Here is a 23119-nt window from a genome sequence, read left to right on the forward strand (position 1 = left end):
CATCGACATAACCGTCGGTGATTTCAACACATGAACATGCCAATAAACGTTTTTTGACTAAATCTGTATTACTTACCAACGTTAATGGTGATCTTGTTTGAAAAGAGGAAATAGAAAGTACTGTGAAAGTGTATGCCATAAAATAATTGCAATTGAATAATGAACGCAAAATATCTCTTTTGCAGTTGAAACCATAAATATTGTAATACATATGAGTAAGTATAGATGATAGTTTCATGAGTGGATTTGATATACACAAAAAATTGGGGAAATTCATAGACAAAGCACTCCTAAAATATGCAAACCGTGGACACGTGTCGACCCGTGTTTCTGGCTCATTAGCTGTCATCAGTACGGTATAGCATATAGCCAAGTTCAAGGTTAGGCAATACTTGGAGTCATCAACAAGAGAGACTGACATATCTATAACATCAAACCTCCGAAATCAAATCAGGTTAACAGAATATCTCGAATATTCGCATTTTTGTTGTAAATGGAAAAATAACTTTCGCATTGAGCATTTGTACCATTTTTATGCGAACACTTTGTTATCTACGGTCAGCCTTCATTTTCTTTCAATAATAAATAAAAACTAAAAATGTTGTTTCATGTATTTTTTGCGATAAAGAACACATACTGAACGAATACAGTTTGTGGACAAATCTAAAAAAATTGCAGGAAATATGAATCAGCATGTCAACCTTGAAGTTACAGTCAGCTTTTTTACAGAAGGTATATGGTTTCTGTAATATTGAACGACTGTACCAATCTCGACCCCCACCGATAACAATTCATCAATTTGAAAGTAAGTTACACGATAATAGTTGAAATTACATCTAAAATGCATTTGCTCCCTCAACATTGGTCTGAACCTAAACATTCATAGTTTTCAATTTTTTATTGAGAATGCTATATATATATTTTTGGGTGAAAGAATAGCGTTTTGCTACATTGAGTTCATTATTATGGTTTTCTATCATTATATCTGTTAGGATCGATCACATTTTAACAAAACATGGTATTCCACACGGGTCTGTTTTTGAACCCCTATTGTTCATCCTATAGATAAATGATATTCGTAGAATTATGAAAAATTGTGAAATACAACTAATTGCCGATGACACATTGATTTATGTGACAGTAAATTCGTTGAATGAAATTATTGATTCTTCACAAAGAGATCTACAACACATTTATCAATTATTCAATATAGCCTTGACAATTCGTGTTATGTTTCCAAAAGAATATCGTCAGCTTGCCGCGATTTATGAAATATAAATGTGACACTAACGATCATTACACAGATGAGTATTTCTTTCCTTAACGACCATGACGTATATTTTTTAACCAGAGTTCAATTAAATGAAATGATAAAACCCATTACTACGACACTGGATTTACAGTGAATCATTGATTCACAGAACACTAAGTAAGTTCGTGACAGAGAACATTGTGCTCAGAACAGTGACGGGGATCAGGAAATGCAAATTTTCTTGCTTTTGACTGACACTGACACTGTTTGACAGTGACAGGAAAGGTTTTGGTTTATATTTTATTGCAGAATAATCTGTTAAGATTTTAGTTGATATCTTTATGTTGCGATGAGCAAATTTCATTTTAGAACAAACATATCAAGAACCAATACTGTGGTTTGGTTCCAATCATTTTTTTTCTAAGACCTGTTTTGATTTTAATTGAAGTGTAATTTGAGAATTGTTCAAACTACATACTGAAACCTCCTGAAGTTCCTTTTACTTTGACAGTAGTATTCTCTATTAGGGAAGCAAATATGACTGCCTAAATTAATAAAAGTGAGTAGCTAGCTCGATATTTGGTCTGACTTCTTGTCCATTGTGAATTTCTACATCATTTTCCCCACAAATAAACCAAAAATAAAATTCAACTTCCTCAAAAGCCTGAGACCGTTTATAAAACTGAAATTTCTCCCAAATTCTGAAAAATTCCACCAAAAAGCACACTGTCCACAAATTGTCCATGTTCTATCAGTAGAGATAATAATCATAGAGATAACAACAATTGGAATAGACAACAATTGGAATTTAATTTTCATCTTTCCAAATTGATTTACAGGACTTGTATGTAACTTATAGGTATACACTTCACATGTTAGTAGCTTCCAATTCTGTATCAACCTTCCTAGTTTTTGTAATATATAAGAAGCTACCACATTTTTTTCACAAAAGAGGTAATTTTATTGTTGATACAGAACAACTTAAGAAATGAAGTTTATACATGCATATTGGCATGTACTTATAAGAAATTCCAGTTCCATTTTAATTCCACTATCAATTACATCAACATTTCAATTGGGCTTGTACTAGCTTTTATTCTCTATTTTCAAATTTTGATGACGACTTCAAGACCAATTTCATGTAAAAGAATTTTTTTCAAGCTCTACATTATTTGGATCATGAATTATTTTTTTGGTTTACTCTACCTCTGACTATTTTATTTTTAGGATGGATTTATGCTGCCAATCTTAAGTTATAAGTTGCAAGCCCCAAAAAATCAATAATTTTCAGTGGCAATATTCATGCAAGTGCATAGATATCAGTTTGATATTACATTATAACACTTACTCATAATATCTATTTGCAAAAGTTGTAATTTTTCAGTAGTAACAAATAGAAAACATGAATTCTCACGACTTGAACCTTGCAACATATGACTTTAAACTGGTGCATGAATCCACTTTCACATTATTCACCCTTAAATATCTTTCTGCTCCTTTCTGGAATAAAACCTGCAAAAATTGATGTCTTTAAAATTATTTAATAAATAATTTGAGAGATTGATATCCTTATAGAGAATATTATATCTAATATAGGAATGTAGGCTTTCATGGCTGGCGTCAATGTTATGTTTGGTTTCTGGAAGAATACTTTGACCACGCCACTGAAGACGACTGTTGCAGTTGCAAAGTTTGGAGATTGTAACTAAAGAAGACCACGGCAAAACCCGGAAACCAAACAAAACAATATTATATCAGATATTACTTACTTGAAAATTTTCGATCACACAAAGTAAATGTAATAATTTTCAGTTTATTATCGATCAGAAGACATGTTGAAATTATTCAATGGTGGTTTGTCACCTGGTTCTGGTTACATACCAGAAAAAGAACAAATAATAAGTCAGTTAGAAAGAGGAACTCTAATAATAAAATTTTCATGGAGAAAAAGACCTGATTTGAAATCCCTTTCAATTAAGCTTGCGATAAAACGAGAAACTAAACAGTTGATTTGGACAAGACTGACTCCTGCTGCAAAATTAGGCAATGAAGGTGAGGTGGATTTATGTAAAGTTAAAGAAATTAGACAGGGACCCTGGTCTAAAGACTTCGAGAAATGGCCTGACGAGTCAAAACAAGTTGAAGACAAATGTTTTGCTGTATTTTATGGAGATGAATTCAATCTCAGAGTGTTGAGTGTTGCAGGTGAGTGATTGAACAAGTAGTTGTTAAGATGTCTTGATATATATGTACAATAAAGTAGATGTTCCTTTGGGGTTCCTGAAGTATTCCATTTCAGACCCCTATTATTTAACTCAAAATTTCTCTTATTTTCTAACCACTCTAGCTTTGTAATCATGATTCATGTAATGCACAATGAAATGTATTATCATTATCATCACTTGCAATGATCATATTTCAAATTTCATATGAAAAGTTATAAAAGTGTTGGGATTCCTTAAAAGAAGTTCGCGAGATTTCTCAAATATCCAGATAACAGTGTAATATTTCAATAGATATTATACTGTTCATTAGTCAGACCTCATATTTTATAAGTAGCCTGTGTTTGGCCCCTGTTTATAAGAATACCATTGAAAAAATTGAGAGTATACAATATACCTTTCTACGAGACATCACATTCAAAAACTGACGAAATGAATATACCTATAAAACTCTGGAGAAAAGTTGATATCAAAGCCTGTGTATAAAATCTTTCTGTATAAGTTACTGCACAACAATGTATATGATTTAAATATTTTATCTCATATATATCTCTGTGTCTTTCATTTAGGAATCACTTTTTAGTACTACCAATTTTTAACATTAGTAATAATTTCAACTTGATATCTAATTCTTGTGGTATCAATTTGATTCAACACAATATATTTTTCAAAGTGTTGGGCAATTGAAATTAAATAAAAAGACTATGCAATGTTATTATTTGCTTTAATTTTTCCTAGCTTCTTCCAAAGAAGAATGTGAGCGACTTCTTAGAGGATTGAGATATTTAGTTGAAGAATCAATAAAGGCACCATATCCCCTACAAGTACAAGTATATCTGAGAAGAGAATTTTATATAATGGCCAGCGGTAAGGAAACGTGAGTATATGAAAAATCATAGGTAGACTCATGTCAAAAAAAATTATATGATGTGTTCCAAAAGTAACCTAAACTGTGGTTCTAAAATCACCACTGTTGTGGCACTACTAAAAAACAATTAGACGTAAATTACTATTTTTTGAAAACTGTTGAACTGAACATTAAAATACTAACTGATGATTTTGTTGAGGTGAGAGTAACAATTGGCAGATGAAGGTTTGAATTTGGAATACTTGAAAGGGTGATTGCTTATCGATACTTCAGTTACTATGATGTTGTATTGGGAGAAACACAATAAAATTTCTAACCCAACTAGTTTTTGTAGTTGGAGAGTGTGTAATTTAATATTTCTTATTTATGAAATACAACTATTTTTATCAAAACTACTTTATTTAAATCACGTAATTTCTAGAGTGAATTTAAAAGATTTAAAGTCCTTATTTCCCCGGAAAATGGGAAACACAAAACTCAGGGAAATTTTCAATGAAGTGGACACAAGAAAGAGAGGAGAAATTGGCTTTGACGACTTTGCTACTTTACACCAAAAAGCATTACTTGAAAAAGGGGTGAGTTTTCAGTTTGTTCAGCTTGAAACACAATTCATTTGCACATTCTTTAAAGGCCGCAACCGATTTGTTCGATAAACTACAACAGTATTCTGCTAATATGAAAACGGTGACTCTACAAGAAGTTGAAAGCTTCCTCAGGAATGAACAGGAAGATCAGTTGGGTAACGATGACAGAGCTGTGTCACGATTCATCTGCGATTTTTTGAAAGATCCTCAGCGAGAAATCCAGGAACCTTATTTTACTATTCCAGAGTTTTTAGATTTTTTATTTTCCAAAGAGAACGATCTGTGGGATCCCACTAAAAATTCAGTTTATCAAGATATGTCTAGGCCATTGTCTCATTATTGGATCTCCTCGTCACACAACACGTAAGTAATATAAAATACTAAGTAATTTTGTAAAATTTTGTTATTAGCGATCAATTATCTGTGATTTGACATTTTTAAATGGTTGATTTATTTGATAATGTTTTGAAGTTATCTTCCAGGCAGTGTTATGAGTCATCTTCTTGTTATTGCATACTTGAATGATCTGAGTGAAAAATTGAACTGTGGATTTATCAATTTGTAAGCTGAAACACTTTCGCAAAATTAATTCAACGTTGTCTGTTCGAAAAAATGGTGAACTTGCATTTTTCTCAAAAAATATTTATTTATTTATTAATTTCTAGTTTGTCTCTTCCAAAGTAGTCCCCCTCAGATATAATACACTTGTGCTAACGTTTTTTTCAATCCTTGAACCAGTACTGATATGCACTTTTTGGTATGTCCTTGAGTTCTCTTAGTAATTTGGTTTTTATATCCTCAATATTCGCAAAACGCCGTCCTTTCATAGCTGTCTTCAATTTTGGGAACAGGAAAAAAACCTGATGGGGCCAAATCTGGTGAATACGGTGGCTGAGGCATGATTACGGTGTTGTTTTTGGCGAAAAAATTACGAATTATCATGATGCAAAAGCCATGAATTGTTTCTCCACAATACCGGAGGTTTTTTTGGTATTGATATTGACCATACGACCATGTGGCAAGAACTACTGATTCACTACACCACGGTAATCGAAGAAAACAGCAAAACCTTGACATTTGATCGAACTTGGCTTGCTTTTTTTGGTCTTGGCTCTTCTGAGCTCTTCCATTGGGACAATTGGAGATTGGTTCCGAAGTCATAACCATATACCCTTGATTCATCACCACTTATGACCCTTTTAAGCAAATCTGGATTGCAGTCGACGTTATTCAACAATTCCTGAGCGATGCTTATGCGACAGGTTTTTTTTAAGAAAATTCAGCGATTTTGGAACGAAATTCGCTGCCACACGCTTCATGTTCAAAATTTACGAAATAATTGCATGGCATGAGCCAACCGATATGACGACATCCTCATCAACTTCTCCAATAGTGATTCGACGATCAACTATAACAATTTTATTCACTTTCTCAACGTCCTCGTAGTCAACACAGAACCACTGATGATATCTGAAGATATATGCAGTAGCATACGAAAAGTTTGGTACTAATCAGTCCATTCGATCACTGTCTACCATCCAGAATTTTTTTTTCTAATTGTAACTTTGACAGTGGAACTTTATTTTCTTATAAAAGACCTAGTTAGACATTACAAATTGAAATAATTCAAATTAAAAAAATATATAAATAAAAAGTTGAGCACCTGTATTTTTTATTCAAATATTTGAACATCTTCAAAAAAGTCTTATGAAATAAAATAAGGAACTTTTTCAATAGCATTGATATTCCTCAATAATGAAGCCCTTTTTTAAAATATTGTTGAAAAAATAAAGTAGGTGGAGTTATTTAAATTTAGCAATGCATTTTCAAAATTTTCAATAGTGAAAAAAAAATCGAAGAATCTGAATGAATTTCGCATCATTACTATACTTTGAATCAGTCTCTCCATTTCTCTAGTATCAATTAGACAAAATTTGAAAAACCATCTATTTCTCCAGCTGATGTCTCTACAGATACTATACTACATTAAATTCCAGTGATCAAGTTTGTACAATAAAAAGTAATGAACATTTTAATTTTTTAGGTATTCAACAGGCGATCAGGTCAAAAGCGAGTCCTCCGTAGAAGCCTACGTAAGGTGTTTGAGGATGGGATGTCGATGTATTGAGCTTGACTGTTGGGATGGACCAGATGGTTATCCTTTTATATATCACGGACACACTCTAACATCAAGGATCAAGTTCATGGATGTTATCACCACCATCAAAAAACATGCTTTCGTGACCTCAGATTATCCTGTCATACTATCTATTGAAGACAAGTGCACCCTTCCACAACAGAAGAAAATGGCTGCTGCGATGCAGGTAATAATGAATTATTTGAAGAAGAAATAGAGTGACACATTTTTTTGGTACAGACAATTATTATAATTATTATAATACTGTTACGATTTTCCCCGTGGGTTGACCAATAATTGACTATACCGAATAATCAAACTTAACTTTATTTCACTTTAAGTACAACAAACACTTCAACTAAATAATAATAATTTTATTAGTCTCAAGAAACACATAGTTTTTAGACACGTCAATACAATTTCTAAAATAGGTTTGAGAGGATAAGATTCGTCAATATAGTTTCTAAAAAATGATAAATTAGTATGGATCATATGAGGATCATCTATTTTATATATTTTTTTGCCCAAGGTTGCATCATCTGCATACATATTTTATCTTTAAATCGCAACGTTATGCAGTGTTCGACATTTTTTCTTATTGATAATCAACAAATCAACATAACCCCTTATTTAAGGAAAAATATTAATTGCACCTTAAAAATACTCAGTTAAGTTGTTACCTAATTTAATAATAAGTACTTAATATTTATGTAATAAACAAAGTAAATAAAAAAGTAAGTCACGAGTCACGACATGATTAGGGACGTGGACGCGGCAAAATGTCTTCGTCGCTTGTATGAAATTTAACGCGCCGAACATGACCGATCACAGCGCGAGAACTCCCGAATGCATTTCGTTTGTAGTTTCGGCAGGTTTGCCGCCGAAACCTAAACCCGTTTTTTTGCCGAAACTCGACCGAAACCGAACTTTCGGTCGGATACTAATCGTAATTGAATGCCGTAGAAATTTCGCCGAAGTTCCGTCGAAATCGGTAGCATTATTCTCGCTGCTTCTAGAGCGGTAGGGAACATTGTTGTATTCGCGCTCTCTTATCTACGTCACGTTTGGTTTATGGTTACCAGTGGCGGCCGGCGTTATTTTCTTTCGGGCATGATTTACAACAATGCTATATTATTGCATCTAATTATGAACTTAAATGCATTACACACAAAGTGTGTAATGCATTTTTGATGAGAAATTTCATTGCCTCATTTGGAATTCCAGAGATAGAAGTTTTGACATTCCAAAAAGTTAGTCTCCTTTGATTTTCAGTTTTATTGGATGTGTCACCAATTTCGTAAAAAAAATCAGAGTGGAAACAAAATTTGTTTCTGTAATGCTTCATTGTGTTTATTCACAAATTTTACGTCTGTCCTTAGGACTTCACATGTGAAGAACATTCTCTTTTGTACTTCTCTTATGATTCTATAATAATACATCTGTTCAGGGCAAATGATTCTCGGATTCAATGAACGACCAGCTCAACCTTTTCAAACAATAATAATGATGAGGCTCGTCGAAAACATCGAGATTTAATATTTCTATTCAAAATTATCAAAGCACTGAGTATCAGCCCCGAGCTTCTTAAATAATCTACTTATTATATTACTTTGAAATTGTATTATTCTTATAATTTACTTTTAATTCAATGTATTGCATCAAGTACTACATAGAACTGTACTAATTATATCTGAATTGGGCTTGCCCGTGTACATACATAAAAAAGCATTTATCGGAAATATGGAAAATATCTTCCTATGACCATAAAATTCATGTCCAATTTACCTTTTCAGGAGGTATTTGGCGACTTACTGTTGACTCACCCAGTTGAAAAAGGTGAAACGAAGCTTCCATCTCCTTATTCCTTGAGAAGAAAAATAATTCTGAAACACAAAAAACTTCCAGAAGGACAGGAGGAGAGTTCCTTCTCTTTTCAAAACGATTCCAACGAAATAGATCTCAGGAATCCAGTTAAAAGCGGTTTCATGTACCTCGAAGACGCGGATGACAAGGAGTGGAACCCGCATTTCTTCGTCTTGACGCAAAATAAATTATTTTACACCGATAGTTGTAAACAAAGTCAGGAATCCGAGCGATCGGAAGATGAAGAAGATGCTGGTAGTTTCCATAAGCTGTCGTCTAATGTTCCTAACGAAGAGTTGCATTTTAGTGAGAAATGGTTTCACGGCCGGCTGCCAGGTGGTCGTGTAGAAGCGGAACAACTGTTGAACGCTTATTCGTATCTAGGTATGAAAAATAATAATTGAAAACTTTTTTCATTTTGAAGGTACCCAAGTTATAAAATGATTCAAATACAGTAATTAAATATAAGTGTGACATTCACTAACATGAAAATATATACCTGATTGATTATTTGAAGAAATATGTTTTTGACACAAAGCTTAGTTTGTTAGTTAAGATTAAAAAAGAAAAGTAAATTTATAGTTGTTGATGATATAAAATCACTAAAATGTTCTTTCAACCATATTTTCATTGTAAATTCTATAAAAAAATTAATATTTCTAAATGAAATCTCAAAAACACCATCTCTTCCAACACAATTACACAGTAGGTTCTGGTAAATGCCTGTTAAAAAACAACTACTTTCTCGGCTAATACCACGCTGGACATAGTGTTGGATATAATTTAATGTCCAGCGTGGTATTAGCCGGGGAAGTAGTTATTTTGCGGCAAGAATTATCAGAACCTACTGTGTAGATACGTTGAGAGAGTTGTATGTTTGGAAATCAGTTCATTTATGAGAGTGCAGTATCTGCAAATTATCTGTCTCGTAATTTGTCATTTGTAATAAACAATGAATGATTTACGGTATTCCTGCATGGGGTGGGGCACATAAATTGAAAATAAGATGTATCTCAAGGATCATCTTTCAGAAATCTGGATTATTTTCAATACAAACAAAAATGAAAATTTCGACTCCAGACAGTTGTAAGTTTAAATTTGTTTAAAAATCTGTTCAGAATCTGTTTTTACGTTAACCAGCTGTCACCTCCTTACGAACGACAACTCTTAGAAGTCGAAACTTGTGCGAGCTGAGGATTAACGAGGTCGTACCTCTCAACGTGCGACTCCTAGCACGGGTAATAATACTAGTTCTAAGAATAACGGTATAATTTCACAAAAACAAACATGAACTTATGAAAAAATTTCTCATGTGATATGCAATAAATGCTACTTTAATTACGCTATCGAAAAGTCTGAAAAAAGCTTGACACAAGAACCTACCACAGGCCAAAACTATCAAAATAAATTTTCTCATTATTTGTCAGTTGTATTGAAAAATGGATATGTAGTATTCCAAGATTGAAAATACATATACTAGTAGATTAATTAAGAATTATTGACTTCTCATTCAGCAGCAAACGTGTTCTATCTTGTTCAGTTGTAAATTATTTATTTGCGTACGCCTTCAGTAGTTACATCATATTTATGATGAATGTTTTTACTGATAACAGTGGCAAATGATAATAATAATTATTATTATAGTTGCAGTTGAAAATTTCATCTAAGCTGTGTAGGTATAGCCTTCATTTTTATTTCAGGTGATGGAACCTTCCTGGTAAGAACGGGTGGTACTTTCATAGGAGAATTCTGTTTATCTTTTTGGAGAAATGGTCAAGTGAATCACTGTAGGATACGAACGAAGCAAGAAAAGCAACAATTAAAGTATTATCTAATCGATGCCAAATACTTCGATAGCTTGTATAGCCTAATCACTCATTACCGTACTTCTCCTTTAGTAACCGCTGAATTTTCAATAACTCTACAAGAACCTGTGCCACAACCTAACCTACACGAAAACGAAGAATGGTATCACAAAAATACTGGGAAAAATCAAGCTGAGGAAATATTGTGGCATGTCAAGTCTGAAGGCGCATTTTTGGTCAGGCCTAGTGAGAATGACGCTAATTGCTATACAATAAGTTTTAGGTAAGTGAAAAAAATGCTCATGATCAGATTTTTTGTTCATTTAATGATTGTTGAATATTTTATATCATTTAATTATGCAACATGGGGAGTAGGGATTGAACACAAGAGAGTATCCCCATTAAAAAAATAAAATAAAATTATTGTATGAATTGGAATGTAGAGAATCCTGTAGAGCCACTTTTATAGAACACCCTATTCTACCGTTCCATTCGATACGTATACACACAAGTGTTTAGTGTATGTGAAAAGAATTGTTACTGATTTTTACTTATTGTCGACCTCGAAATATTGTTCCCTTCAGAAGTTAAAAGGGAGGGGATCATTTTCGTCCGAACTGTATAATAATTAGTTAGTGATTGAGAAAAATACTACTACTGCTACTACTATTTCAGGGCTGATAAAAAAATCAAACATTGTCGGATTAAACTGGATGGACGATTATATACTATCGGAAATGCTGAGTTTGAAAGTTTAGTGTCATTGATAAATTATTATCAAACACACCCCCTTTACCGAAAAGTGAAGCTTTCTCGTCCGATTAGCGAAGAAATGGTTCGAAATCTATCAGCGGTGAGTGCAATATATGTTTTATTTTTTTTTTGTGAAAATTTTACGGAGGGAGAACGTGATTCATTCAACTTTCTACTAAACACTTTTCGAAACTGGCGATCTTAGACTTTTTGTTTAATCAAATGGTGCTTTCACACACACTTACCTGAATGAAGAAAAGAGAAACGAAACTTCCTCTGATCATTTTATAAATGATCTTCCTAGTCAATCATGAGTGGAAAAAGTAACTATGTGTGATATAACTGTTACTGTCGTTGGCAAACTCACAGTGCATTTTAGAATTACCAAAAAACTATGAGTGCAACTTACTCAACTTACTCAAAAAGAGAGATTTCCAATTTCTTTTAGAGTTTATTTTTGTTACATAAAATTTCTTGGTATTTGGACTGATTTTGATCACAAAATTTCTATCCATATAAACTCAACAAAGCATGTTTTATTGAACATTCCTGAAAGGGCCATCACATGTTGTGATTTTGTAAACTGTAAGGTTAAAATCTCACTATAAAGTATGGAATACAATTTTATTGAACTTGAGAATAATCTGATTTGCATAAAAAAAATTATATGACTCGCTTGTACTCCACAATATTTTTTTTGTACGAAAAACCTGGATATCTTATGATTTTCTGAAAAAACTAACCGATTGATGGAATCTGCTTTTTTACTGTAGACTACTTCAATGAAATTTTTATCTGTGTTTTCTTGTCATACTTATTCTGATTAAATTTACAATGAGTGGCATGATCCTAAAACCACATACTTATTTTTTTTATAAAAAAACTCAAATTTCAATACCTATAAAAGTCTTATATGTTATCAATTGAAAATATTTTTCTTCTTAAAATGTCTTACAAATTGACGATAATAAATATTTATTCAACATGTTTCATCCGATTATAGGCCACAACTCACCTTGTATACATAATAAATTATGCTTTTATTTTGAACAACCTCGTGCGATATAATTTATTATTGTGTAATAAGGTAAATTGGGTCGTCGTTTTTCCAAAACTCATCTATCGAGAGCAAAATTTCATTTTCAATATCCTTGAAAAATATGCCTACTCAACTATGCCAGGTTATAAATAGAGAATCAGATCACCTGATTCAAGTGAAAATTTTGTTGAAATGTAAAAAACGAATCATTGCGAAACAATAATATATATCGCAACAAAAATTGTGAATCGCTCTATATAAAATAATAAATCTAATATTTTCGGTGTATTGTCGCCTCAACTAGAAACAGTTGAATGAGTTATTGTGATTTTTTTAACAATATGCATGAAAGCGTCAACTCATTTTTCATTTTATAGTACCTAAAAATAATAACGATTCATCCTGTATATTATTTTTTAAAGTTCATAACATATATATGGAAGTTTGGTCTGACATCAGAACTATAGACTTCATTTAGTTTTTTCAATTCTACCGATAATTATGTGTGATATTAACTAGTTAAATATTGGTCTGAAAGTGGCATTTTCCAGCTTTGACACCTTGTATTTCGAAAACTATACATAGAATTTTTTTGTGCCTATGGTGACTTTTGATCAGTAGATCGAGCTCCACAAAATACGAAAATTTCAAGCGATTCGACAGAAAGGCATTTTGCATAAGGAGTGTTCGTGGTCCTTTACATACGCAACGTTTCCTAATAAACTGTTAAAAAGTCTGATATAATAATTCAAAAATAATATTGACAATAATATCAACAAGTGCAGAAAACAGTATCCCAAAAAATATTTGAGATAAAGTTAAAAGTGAGATAAAGGCAAAAGCTATAGTCATTTTTGTTAATGAAGTGTAAGTACCCTGTCGTCTATTTGGTTAAGCGACCTTTAATATTACATACATCGTATTACTTGTGTTTTTTTGTACAGTATGATTTTGCATTTTGTTAGATTAAATTCAATTCACATATTTCAATTGGAGTGTTCAACTTCTATACAATAAGCAGTTTGTTATCTGTCAGTTTTATATAATCTCATCTCCATCAAAATAGGTTGTGGTTTATTCCCGTCTTTTAAAAAATATGAAAGTAATCCAACAAAGAATTTTCACCGGTTTTCCAATCCAAAAAAGATGTCTCTCTCTCTCTCTCGAAAAAAAAACAACCATGGGTCACCGATAATACACTGAGAAAAAAGTAGGATATCATTTGAGTTGACAGTTTTTGTATATATTCCTCTAGGGTGGGTACTGTTGTAAATCATGTCCCAAAAAAATAACGCCGGCCGCCACTGGTAACCATAAACCAAACGTGACGTACCTAAGATAGCGCGAATGCACAATGTTCCCTGCCGCTCTAGAAGCAGCTATAATAATGCTACCGATTTCGACGGAATTTCGGCGAAATTTTCTAGCGCATTCGATTACGATATAGAAACGCTAGCCGCGAGCATATCGTGACAGTGAAGTGGACGTTACAGTGCGCTACGCAATTTGATCTAGTAATGCGATAGACACTCAAATAATAGTTGAAGTTTAGTTGAAGTGCTTGTTGTATTTAAAGTGAAATAAAGTTGAGTTTGATTATTTATTGTAGTTAATTATTGGTCAACCCACGGGGAGAAACGTAACAGTATGGAAGAGGGATAAAGGGTATGAACTACAACCCTTACACCTCCGATCCTGTAAGATAACCGTTTAAGGTGAAAAAATAGTGTGAAATTTCTGTGCGGTTCTCACACAGTTGATGTTTTGTAAAATTGTTTCTTGAGATTCGTCAGGAGAGCCTGGATTGAGATCTCAAAGATACTAATATAACAAAACAGTCCCATAATTTTATTCAATAATTTTAGTTTTGAGTCACAACTTGTATTTCAATTGATATTTTCAGGTTTTTTCTTGAAGAATTCATAAACTTTTTACCTACTCTATGAAAAAGGCATAGGAACGGTTATTAGATAACTTGTGGAGACCAATTATTTCTTCCCCTATAGTATTTAAAATTTTTGTTTTTTTCTCAAATATTCACTGAACTACTGGGTGTATGTGTATGAGGTTAATTAAACTTGTCAAATAACAATTTAAGTACTTTTTCTTTCACTATTTTCGTATTTAGAGATCAATAATATTTGCAAAATTAATAATGTATTGTTATCACTGGTAGATAATTTTGAATCACCATAGAAGTTAATTACCAGTAATATTGGAAATATGAGTAATTGAAAATTTGAAAGCTAAGTCCAAGGTTATATTTTTGAAAATATTGTTACATTAGAATAAAAGTCATTTTTTTATGAAGGAAATACCATTTTTTTAAAATTTGACCTTACTGGAGAGTTTTATTAATATTTTTATTACCCCCATTAAAATTCGGATAGCAAAAATAAGTATGGCAGCAAAAATAAGTGGCTGAAGTGACAGTGACACTTTTTTTTACACATAACTCTCATTTTATGCATTTCAAAAAACTTATAATATAAACTTTTCTTAATGATTTACTTATTTTTCAAGATATGCAAATCATTCGTTTTCTGGTATAATAGTGACTTACAATTTTTTCTACTTCAACTAGAATACTTACTATTTCACTATTTTCTAACTTAATTCGAAATAAATGTCATTCATTTAATATTTTTCATCGTTTATTATTTCTACTGGGATATTTTAACAAGTTTGATACAAAAAAACAGCATGAAAAACATGGCTGATGCTTACGCTTGCACATAGAAAAACATTGTGATGAAAAAGTCTCTTGACAGATGCATTTCGAAAAATCATTGCTCAAAAAGTTATGTTGAAAAAACCGTCAACAAATTAAACCCCCCCCTTTTTCATATCCCAGAGTCTATCTGGAGTGTATACCGTGACTGAACAAAACTCTCATTTGTTTTACATTTACTTTCTGTCAATTTGGGAGTCGAAAAATCCATTAGTATTCTGAATTGTCCTATAAAACAACACAGATTATTTCAAATGTTTGTTAAGGATAAACAATCTGCTCAGCACTGTTATCTGTCTGATCAATCCGTTCATTTTCGTTAGTGTTGAGTTTAGGAACTGCAACAGCCCTGATCATATGAAACGTAGGACTGTATGGTACTCTTACATCGACTGTTCTAGGCTGAAGACTTTTTGGGTAGTAAGCATATGGATCGAAACTCCATGGGGCCTGCACCGGCAACCTTTCTTGAGTTCCGTCATATGGAACTGGTACAATGAATTTCAATTGTTGGGCATATACTAAGTCGTCTTTTATAACTTTGTTGGTGGATGGTGGGGGCGGAGAAGTTGTGGTGGGCTGTGTAGTAGTTGAAGGTGCAGGTTCCGCTTTGTTCATGCTGTAAAACGGAAGGAAGCTGCCGAAACCATACCCTGAACTTTCCTCTGTTGTAGTGGTCGTTGTCGATTCTGTTGTAACTTCCACCGTATTTTTATCTGCTCCACCTGTGTTTCGGCTCTGGTTCACGGTGGGATAGTAATAGCTGTTACTAGTCATAATGGGAACACTTGGTGGAGGAGGAATGTTTATATTCTGGGGAACGTACCCGTAAGTAGGAACAAATTCATTTTTAATGTTCTCAGTATGCTGGGCTTCTTCAGAAAATTTTGAAGGATACTCGACAGCAGTTGGAAGACTCCTGTGCCAGTAGTAAACTGTTCTTCCGTCGCTCAGTATAGTTTTTTGCAATATGACTGGCTCGAGGCGGATATATTTTATGGGCGGAGGCGTTTGTACATGTACGATCGGTTTTCTGGTAGTTGAAGGTTGAGCTGTTATGTAAAAGCCGTTTGGTTTCGATGTCGTAGGATAGATGGGCTTGTACAAGGGCTTGGGAGTTATGTAGAATGGTCTAGACTGATGCTGGTTGCTCGTAGGTCTGTTGGCATTGGGTTTTGTTTTGTTCTGTCTCAATATATCCTGAAGATGTTCACACTTGCGTTTGAACATTTCGAATGCCAGCTTTTCGACTTCATTTTTCTCTTCGACGTTTTGTGGATCGTTTTTAGTAACAGGTTCTTGGGTGTCACTGTTTGCAATGTCGCTGGTGATGCTTACAATTTCTGGTTGATTTGGAGGCTCTGCACTGCTGCTGTCACTGATTTCATCAGGTTGTACTTGAAATCTATCTGCAGGTCCAGTTGAATCATTCTTAGAAGCAGGTATAGAATGGATGTGGTCTATAAGTAAGGTCGTGGACATCTGAAAATCAAACCAGTCTTTATTTTTATATGTCAATGAATCCAATTTGAAATTACGACTTTAATATATTTGACAGTATCGGCCGATACTTGATGAAAATCCATAACGTATTCAAAAAACACATCATTGTGAGATTTTCTCTGAACAGTTTTACAAAAACACAAACTTCACTCTAAAGACACGCTTGAAGAAGCCATTGTATGGCGAAACACGTGTTGCGTTCTCAAAATAAATTGTTTTGTGAATACGAATTTAATATCTTAATTTCGAAATTACGACTTTAATCGCGGAATTCTGACTTCAATCGCGAAATTCTGACTTTAATCGCGAAATTCTGACTTTAATATTGAAATTCAGACTTTAATATTGAAATTCAGACTTTAATATTGAAATTCTGACTTTAATATTGAAATTCTGACTTTAATATTGAAATTTTGACTTTAACTTGAAATTACGACTTTTTAACTCGAAATTAAGGATTTTTAACTCAAATTTTCGACTTTAATCTCGTAATTTCGAAATTACGACTTTATATTGTAATTTCGAAATAATAATAATGATTTTCATTAATCCCAAGAAACAAGAATGTTTATAATAGGGATACAATTCAAGATAAGTTAAGAACAAAACTTGTAAAGTATATTTGGGTGAACAGCAGAACGGGAGTTTACTCTTATTCAATATTTCGATAAATTTTATTATCATCATCAGAAAAAAGCTACAAAAAGGTTATAATTACATTAATATTCGAATTTACAAACAAAGTTAAGACGTAACGTTTTTGAGATTTGCTCACTAAGGCACAATGTTATTTACTTTGTAAATTCGAAAAAGGGATTTGAGTGCTCTAAAACACTTGAGCTATTTCCAGTGGCACACGGTGACTAATATGAGTTATTTTTTTTTATTTTTGAATGGAAGAGTGCAAGAATGTATGAAAAATGTTGTAACGAAACTATTCTCCTTTCTTTGTAAGTCGTTCGTATTTACAGGAATCATTTCTTGTGATATAAATGTCCTTTTGTCGGTTGGAGCGCCATTGTTGTTTTGCATTCAATATTTTATTTTGTGCTACCACTAATAAGCAATAGACAATAGACAATAGGTATTGTTGGCTACATATCCATAATCATACCTACCTACCATAATCATACCTATAATCATGTCCGATGAGGTACATAGGCCAAACTGGAATAACATTTGAAGTACGCATGAAAGAACAGAACTTTCAGAATGAACAGAAACATGGAATGTTGACATAGTTCAATCATGAATTTAAAACTCTTCATTTTCAAAAGAGAAGTTTGAAACTCAACCTTCTGGAATGTGTCAGATATATCAAGAGTTTATAAATTGTCCTATAATCATGTCCGATGACTTACATAGGACAAACTGGAATAACATTTGAAGCACGCATGAAAAAACATATCTTCCAGAATTATTGGAAACATGGATTCAACATATGCTATTCACCTCCTGACAGAGGGACATAGTTCAATCATGATTGCTCATTTTCAGAAGAAAGGTTTGAATCTCAGCCTTCTGGAATGTATGGAATGTGTCAAGATAGATCAAGAATTTATAAATTGTCCTATAATCATGTCCGATGACTTATATAGGCCAAACTGGAATAACATTTGAAGCACGCATGAAAGAACAGAACTTTCAGAATGAATAGAAACATGGATTCAACATATGCTACTCACCTTCTGACAGAGGGACATAGTTCAATCATGAATTCAAAACTCTTCATTTTCAGAAGAAAGGTTTGAGTCTCACCTTCTTAAATGTATGGAATGTGTCAGATAGATCAAGAATGTATAAATTGTCCTATCATCATGTCCGATGACTTACATAGGCCAAACTGGAATAACGTTTGAAGCACGCATGAAAGAAACTCAACCTTCTGGAATGTATGAAAATAATGAATTCAAATATTCACAATATCTTATGAAGAAAGACAAAATTTATTTGAATAAATCGCCTCTGCTTAATATATTCTTGCTAGAAAATCGTACTTAGAATAAATGTAATTTCATTTACTTGTTTTTACTAGAACTCGGTGAATTATAGATTTTATCTGGTCTTTCAAGTAGTCGAATTAACTAATTATCTAATCAATTTGATATCGAAGAGTATAAAATGTTGGTAAACTAGTTAGTTTGTGAAACTAAAACAGGTTTTTGTTTCTGTTTATGAAAACCAAACTGGTCGCAAGCGAGTCCGTTTGGTGTAAATCTATCTTTAACGCAAAAAAACTAAAAAGTTGAAGGCTAGGCAACTTTTACAAAATTTCAGTGATTAAATGCACTGGACTAGTTTAACCCATTAAGATAACATAAATTAAGCGCTGGACTAGTTTAACCCATTAAGATAACATAAATTAAGCGCTGACATAATTTTTTGAACTCAATAGTTTTGAAATATTTCACATAGATCTTAAAACTTGTATTTTGAGACAAAGTTTTTTGCGCTTATTTATTGCTTTCTTCTTAAGGAATTAATCTCGACATATATCGATCAAAATGTGTGCCAACTTATGATTTTGAAAATTTTGCTTTCATAAAATAATAGTTTCCTGCGTAATAATAATTTGAGATATCCCCGAACCCCCGACCTGAAGTCGGACGTTATCAAATTCCATACAGGATTTGGACATATTTTAACCGATTAAACTTGATGCACTCGAGATAACATATACTCTAGGGCTAGGGGGTTAAATTCATAACTCTTATTTCGGAAATGTTAAAGAAAATGAAAAGCGGGCATTATTATTTTCAAAAATCCACCAGCTATCAAAAAAATTATTTTCTTTCACCACTTATTTGCAAGGATGATCTAGCGTTCCCGAATCTAAACGATACGGACATGTTGTACTATGCAAGGAAGGGTTACAAACTCAATTATTTAGAATCTTCAGAAATTCACAAGCAACATTGCGGGTGTGACCTGTTGAATGATCAAATCGATTTAGTTTACCCACCGTTTTTCAAATTAGCACATCCGCATTGTAAATTCAGGTACTCAATCGAGTCAAGTACCTCAATTATTACCTACCAGGGGTGCTATATAAAGGCTAATGTAATAAACCATTGCTAGTTTATTGTATAAGTTTGAAAATGTCATTATAGGACGAAACTGCAGTAACGTTAGTTACAAATAAAAGGGGTCAAAAACATACAAATTTTCAATCTTTTTTATGGTGTTAATAGTGTTTCAATATGATTCTAAACTTACCAAAAAACAAAATATTATCAACATATTCACACACAAATTTGAACGAAAAATTAACTGAACAGGCCCTTAGAAGTGACGTGTTGGGTCACCGTTCACAACTGAATTTAAAAATCATGGTCCGAAGGTAATGTAATCCCTTCGTAGTTTTTTAACCCTAGACTGGAATGCCGTCCTTTGGTCGACCGGCCACGGGCCATTTATCAAAGGGTTATTGCTTCTGAATACCTTCGCCACCGGAAAGTAGTTTTGGGCGTTAGCGGGCGCGTAACCTATGGGTCTCTTTGCCTTTTCTTCCATAATTATTTCTCTTTCGATTCTATAAAGCAGATTACTAAAAGTTTTTCAGGTTCTAATCATCGGATAACGAGTTATGTAATAAAGACTTATGAGGGTCCATTTACGTTTTTTGTCTCCGACCCCGGTATTTATCGTTGTTGGAAGTATTTGGTACTTGTTGACGGTGTTATCTCGGAGGCGTGTAAAGCTATAAAAATGTTGAAGGCTGGAAGAATGCTAGAATATCTTATGAAGTTTTTTTGGTTTGATTGCCAAAAGGCGAATCCAGGAACATTGTCTATTTTTTTTCGGTGGCTTATAAATACAACGCAATTGAAAAACGGCAACTTTGATTTGAACATTGTCCTTTATCGCCGACTAGTATAATAATACATCACTTTTTTTCACTTGGCCATAAAATAGGCTAGAAAAACTTTTTTGTTACTATTTCCGTATTTTTTGTCCGTTTCTCATTCGAAACGTTCATTGAATTCTCAGTTTCGCAGCATCGAAAAGAAATGATTTCGAAACTGTTTAGCATTTTTTTTATTACTGATATTTATTGAGTGGATATCTGCACGCAGAATTGGTTTTTGAATTAAAAGGGGAGAATGGGGAAGGCTACTCAATTTATGAACAAAACAACCCAAATGATGAATCATGTATATTGAGCCGGCAGGAGTTTTTAATGCCTTCGGAAATGGAATCACTTACGAATTCCATAAATTAGACGGCAACACAAATTTCGAACTTTTAGTATTCTTTTTTATTTGAATTATATAAGTATGGCCCATATATGAAGTCACTGTAGTTGGAGTGGCTTAGCACCAAACTATCACAAAGCATTTTTTTAGGGATTGGCTCAAAATAAAATGATTGCAGTATAACAGTTTCAATTACACACAGGCTTTTTTCTTTTAATGAAGCGGCGTTGTTCATTTATCAAAAATTGAACTGATAAAGAATTACAGAAGTATTTTTGATATTTCAAAGCTTACTTCAAAAATTTTTGATTGAACAAAATTGGTAAATTTTCAGGCTAAATTATTTGTTATAACGCATTTTAGTCGTCTATGAAATGGCATATTCAACTCAGAAGATATATATGGAGATTTCAAATGCAACAAATAAATTAATTCGGTATGAAAATCTATAATATTAATCTCAATGTTGAAGGTACATTTTTCTCGAACAATTTGTAGTGTTTGCCATTCAGTGAGTATCGGGTTTTTGGGGGGACGCCTGTTCTCTGATAGACATAGTATCTTGTGCATTTTGATAACAATAAAAATCATTTATAGGGACCTTTTTTGTTCTAAAAAAGATCGACAAAAATTTATTTTCTCCACAAAAAATAACTCTCGTTCAGTATTTTCAATCCATTTAATTGGAATTGCAAAGACTGCTTCTCAAAAGCTTGGAACACTGTTTCGAACCAGAAAACTATACACACCTCAGCAACTTTTGATACTTTATAAAGCTCAGATCAGACCTTCTTTGGAGTATTGTTCTCATGTATGACACTCTGCCTCCAAACATATTCTGAAGTTGCTGGATTCCATCCAGAAAAGAGGCATCCACCTGATTGGAGACGCGAACATCTCGTGCAACCTTGATAGTCTGGAACATCGAAGAAAGGTTGGAGATTTGTCTCTCTTCTATAGATACTTTCACGGGAGGTGTTCAAGTTCAAGTGACAATACGGCGATACTGTACAGTTTTGCCAAACAGCACCGATTTGACAAAAAAAATCGATTTAGGTTCTACTCACCCATTACTCTAAACTTGAACCTGTACCGGGGGTTGCTCTCACGATGGGGATGGATGAGGGGTGAAAAATGTTTCATTGAAAATGAGTGAAGTGCAGTTCTTTAAAGTCTCTTTTTAATTGGGTATCATTCGAACCCCATTTCCCCAAAGATTGTGAGATTATACTACCACTTTTGCAAAAACAGTAGTAACCTAAACAGTAGTACCTACCAAATTTCATAAACTACAAAAACTTTGTGGAGATTAAATCGTAAGGTGTAATTTATGAAATTACTATGGATCTTCATCAAGTAACAGCTGATCAATCAGAAAAAAAAGTAGTACCAAAAACAATAGTAACCTAAACAGCAATAACAAAAAACAGTAGTAACCTAAACAGTAGTAACAAAAACAGAGGTAACCTAAACAGTTAGGTTACAGTTACAGAGGAGATGGATGTCAAGTTTACGACTCCAACTGACCTCCCTGTAAATTTAGTTCAAGAGCGAGTGTACAAAGGAGATGGATGTCGAGTTTGCGACTCCAACTGATCTCCCTGTAAATTTAGTTCAGGAGCGAGTCTACAGAGGAGATGGATGTCGAGTTCACGACTCCAACGGACCTCCCTGTAAATTCAGCTCAGGAGCGAGTCTACAGAAGAGATGGATGTCGAGTTTACGACTCCAACTGACCTTCCTGTAAATTTAGTTCAGGAGCGAGAGCTTCTCAACTCCCCAACTCCTGATCCAACAACTGAACCTCAAAAAAGAGGTTTGGTGGTGCAGTCAGGAAACGACTGAGTCGTCTCCTCAAGAGCGGGGTACCTTATAAAACCGCCTTGCACCAAATTCTTGTGCGGCGTACGCAGAATCTGTCTCAGGTGGGGGGACAAACTCCCCATGAGCAGGTTAGCAAACGTTTGCGCTCAAGTGATGATTCACCAAAACGGCGAAAAAGCCCTGCACGGTTCACTCTAAGACATCGTCAGGTGTAGCTGACGTGCAAAAACCCTCATATGGGAAAGTTGTCATGGGTATTAAGGTGGGAATCTTGCAACTTGACTATCCGACTACCCCATTAACAGAGCATATACTTTGTGCCTGCCTCGCTGGGGACCGAAT

The 23119-nt window shown here is 33.5% G+C and overlaps 2 protein-coding genes across 2 annotated transcripts in view; one reads left to right on the forward strand and one right to left on the reverse strand.

The window, feature by feature from the left end:
- Positions 1-1515: 1515 nt before the first annotated feature.
- The window catches only part of sl (small wing phospholipase C gamma 1), a 34906-nt gene continuing 13302 nt past the window's right edge, over positions 1516-23119 (forward strand). The window contains exons 1-9 of the mRNA XM_023157711.2: positions 1516-1811; positions 3065-3457; positions 4213-4351; positions 4764-4917; positions 4973-5289; positions 6971-7250; positions 8857-9310; positions 10627-11014; positions 11407-11584. Of these exons, the coding sequence (XP_023013479.2) occupies positions 3085-3457; positions 4213-4351; positions 4764-4917; positions 4973-5289; positions 6971-7250; positions 8857-9310; positions 10627-11014; positions 11407-11584 (2283 nt within the window). The 5' untranslated portion in view covers positions 1516-1811; positions 3065-3084. The remainder of the gene's footprint in view (positions 1812-3064; positions 3458-4212; positions 4352-4763; positions 4918-4972; positions 5290-6970; positions 7251-8856; positions 9311-10626; positions 11015-11406; positions 11585-23119) is intronic.
- Positions 15178-20318, reverse strand: LOC141485582 (uncharacterized). The gene is made up of 2 exons (XM_074182488.1): positions 19974-20318; positions 15178-16736 (listed from the first exon to the last, which is right to left on the reverse strand). The coding sequence occupies exons 1-2, from the start codon at positions 19995-19997 to the stop codon at positions 15516-15518; spliced, it is 1245 nt and encodes a 414-aa protein (XP_074038589.1). The 5' UTR covers positions 19998-20318; the 3' UTR covers positions 15178-15515.

The sequence above is a fragment of the Leptinotarsa decemlineata genome, unplaced genomic scaffold (genome assembly GCF_025532065.1).
Source record: "Leptinotarsa decemlineata unplaced genomic scaffold, Ldec_3_MD MMD2_tig00026328_RagTag_RagTag, whole genome shotgun sequence".
Lineage (NCBI taxonomy): Eukaryota > Metazoa > Arthropoda > Insecta > Coleoptera > Chrysomelidae > Leptinotarsa > Leptinotarsa decemlineata.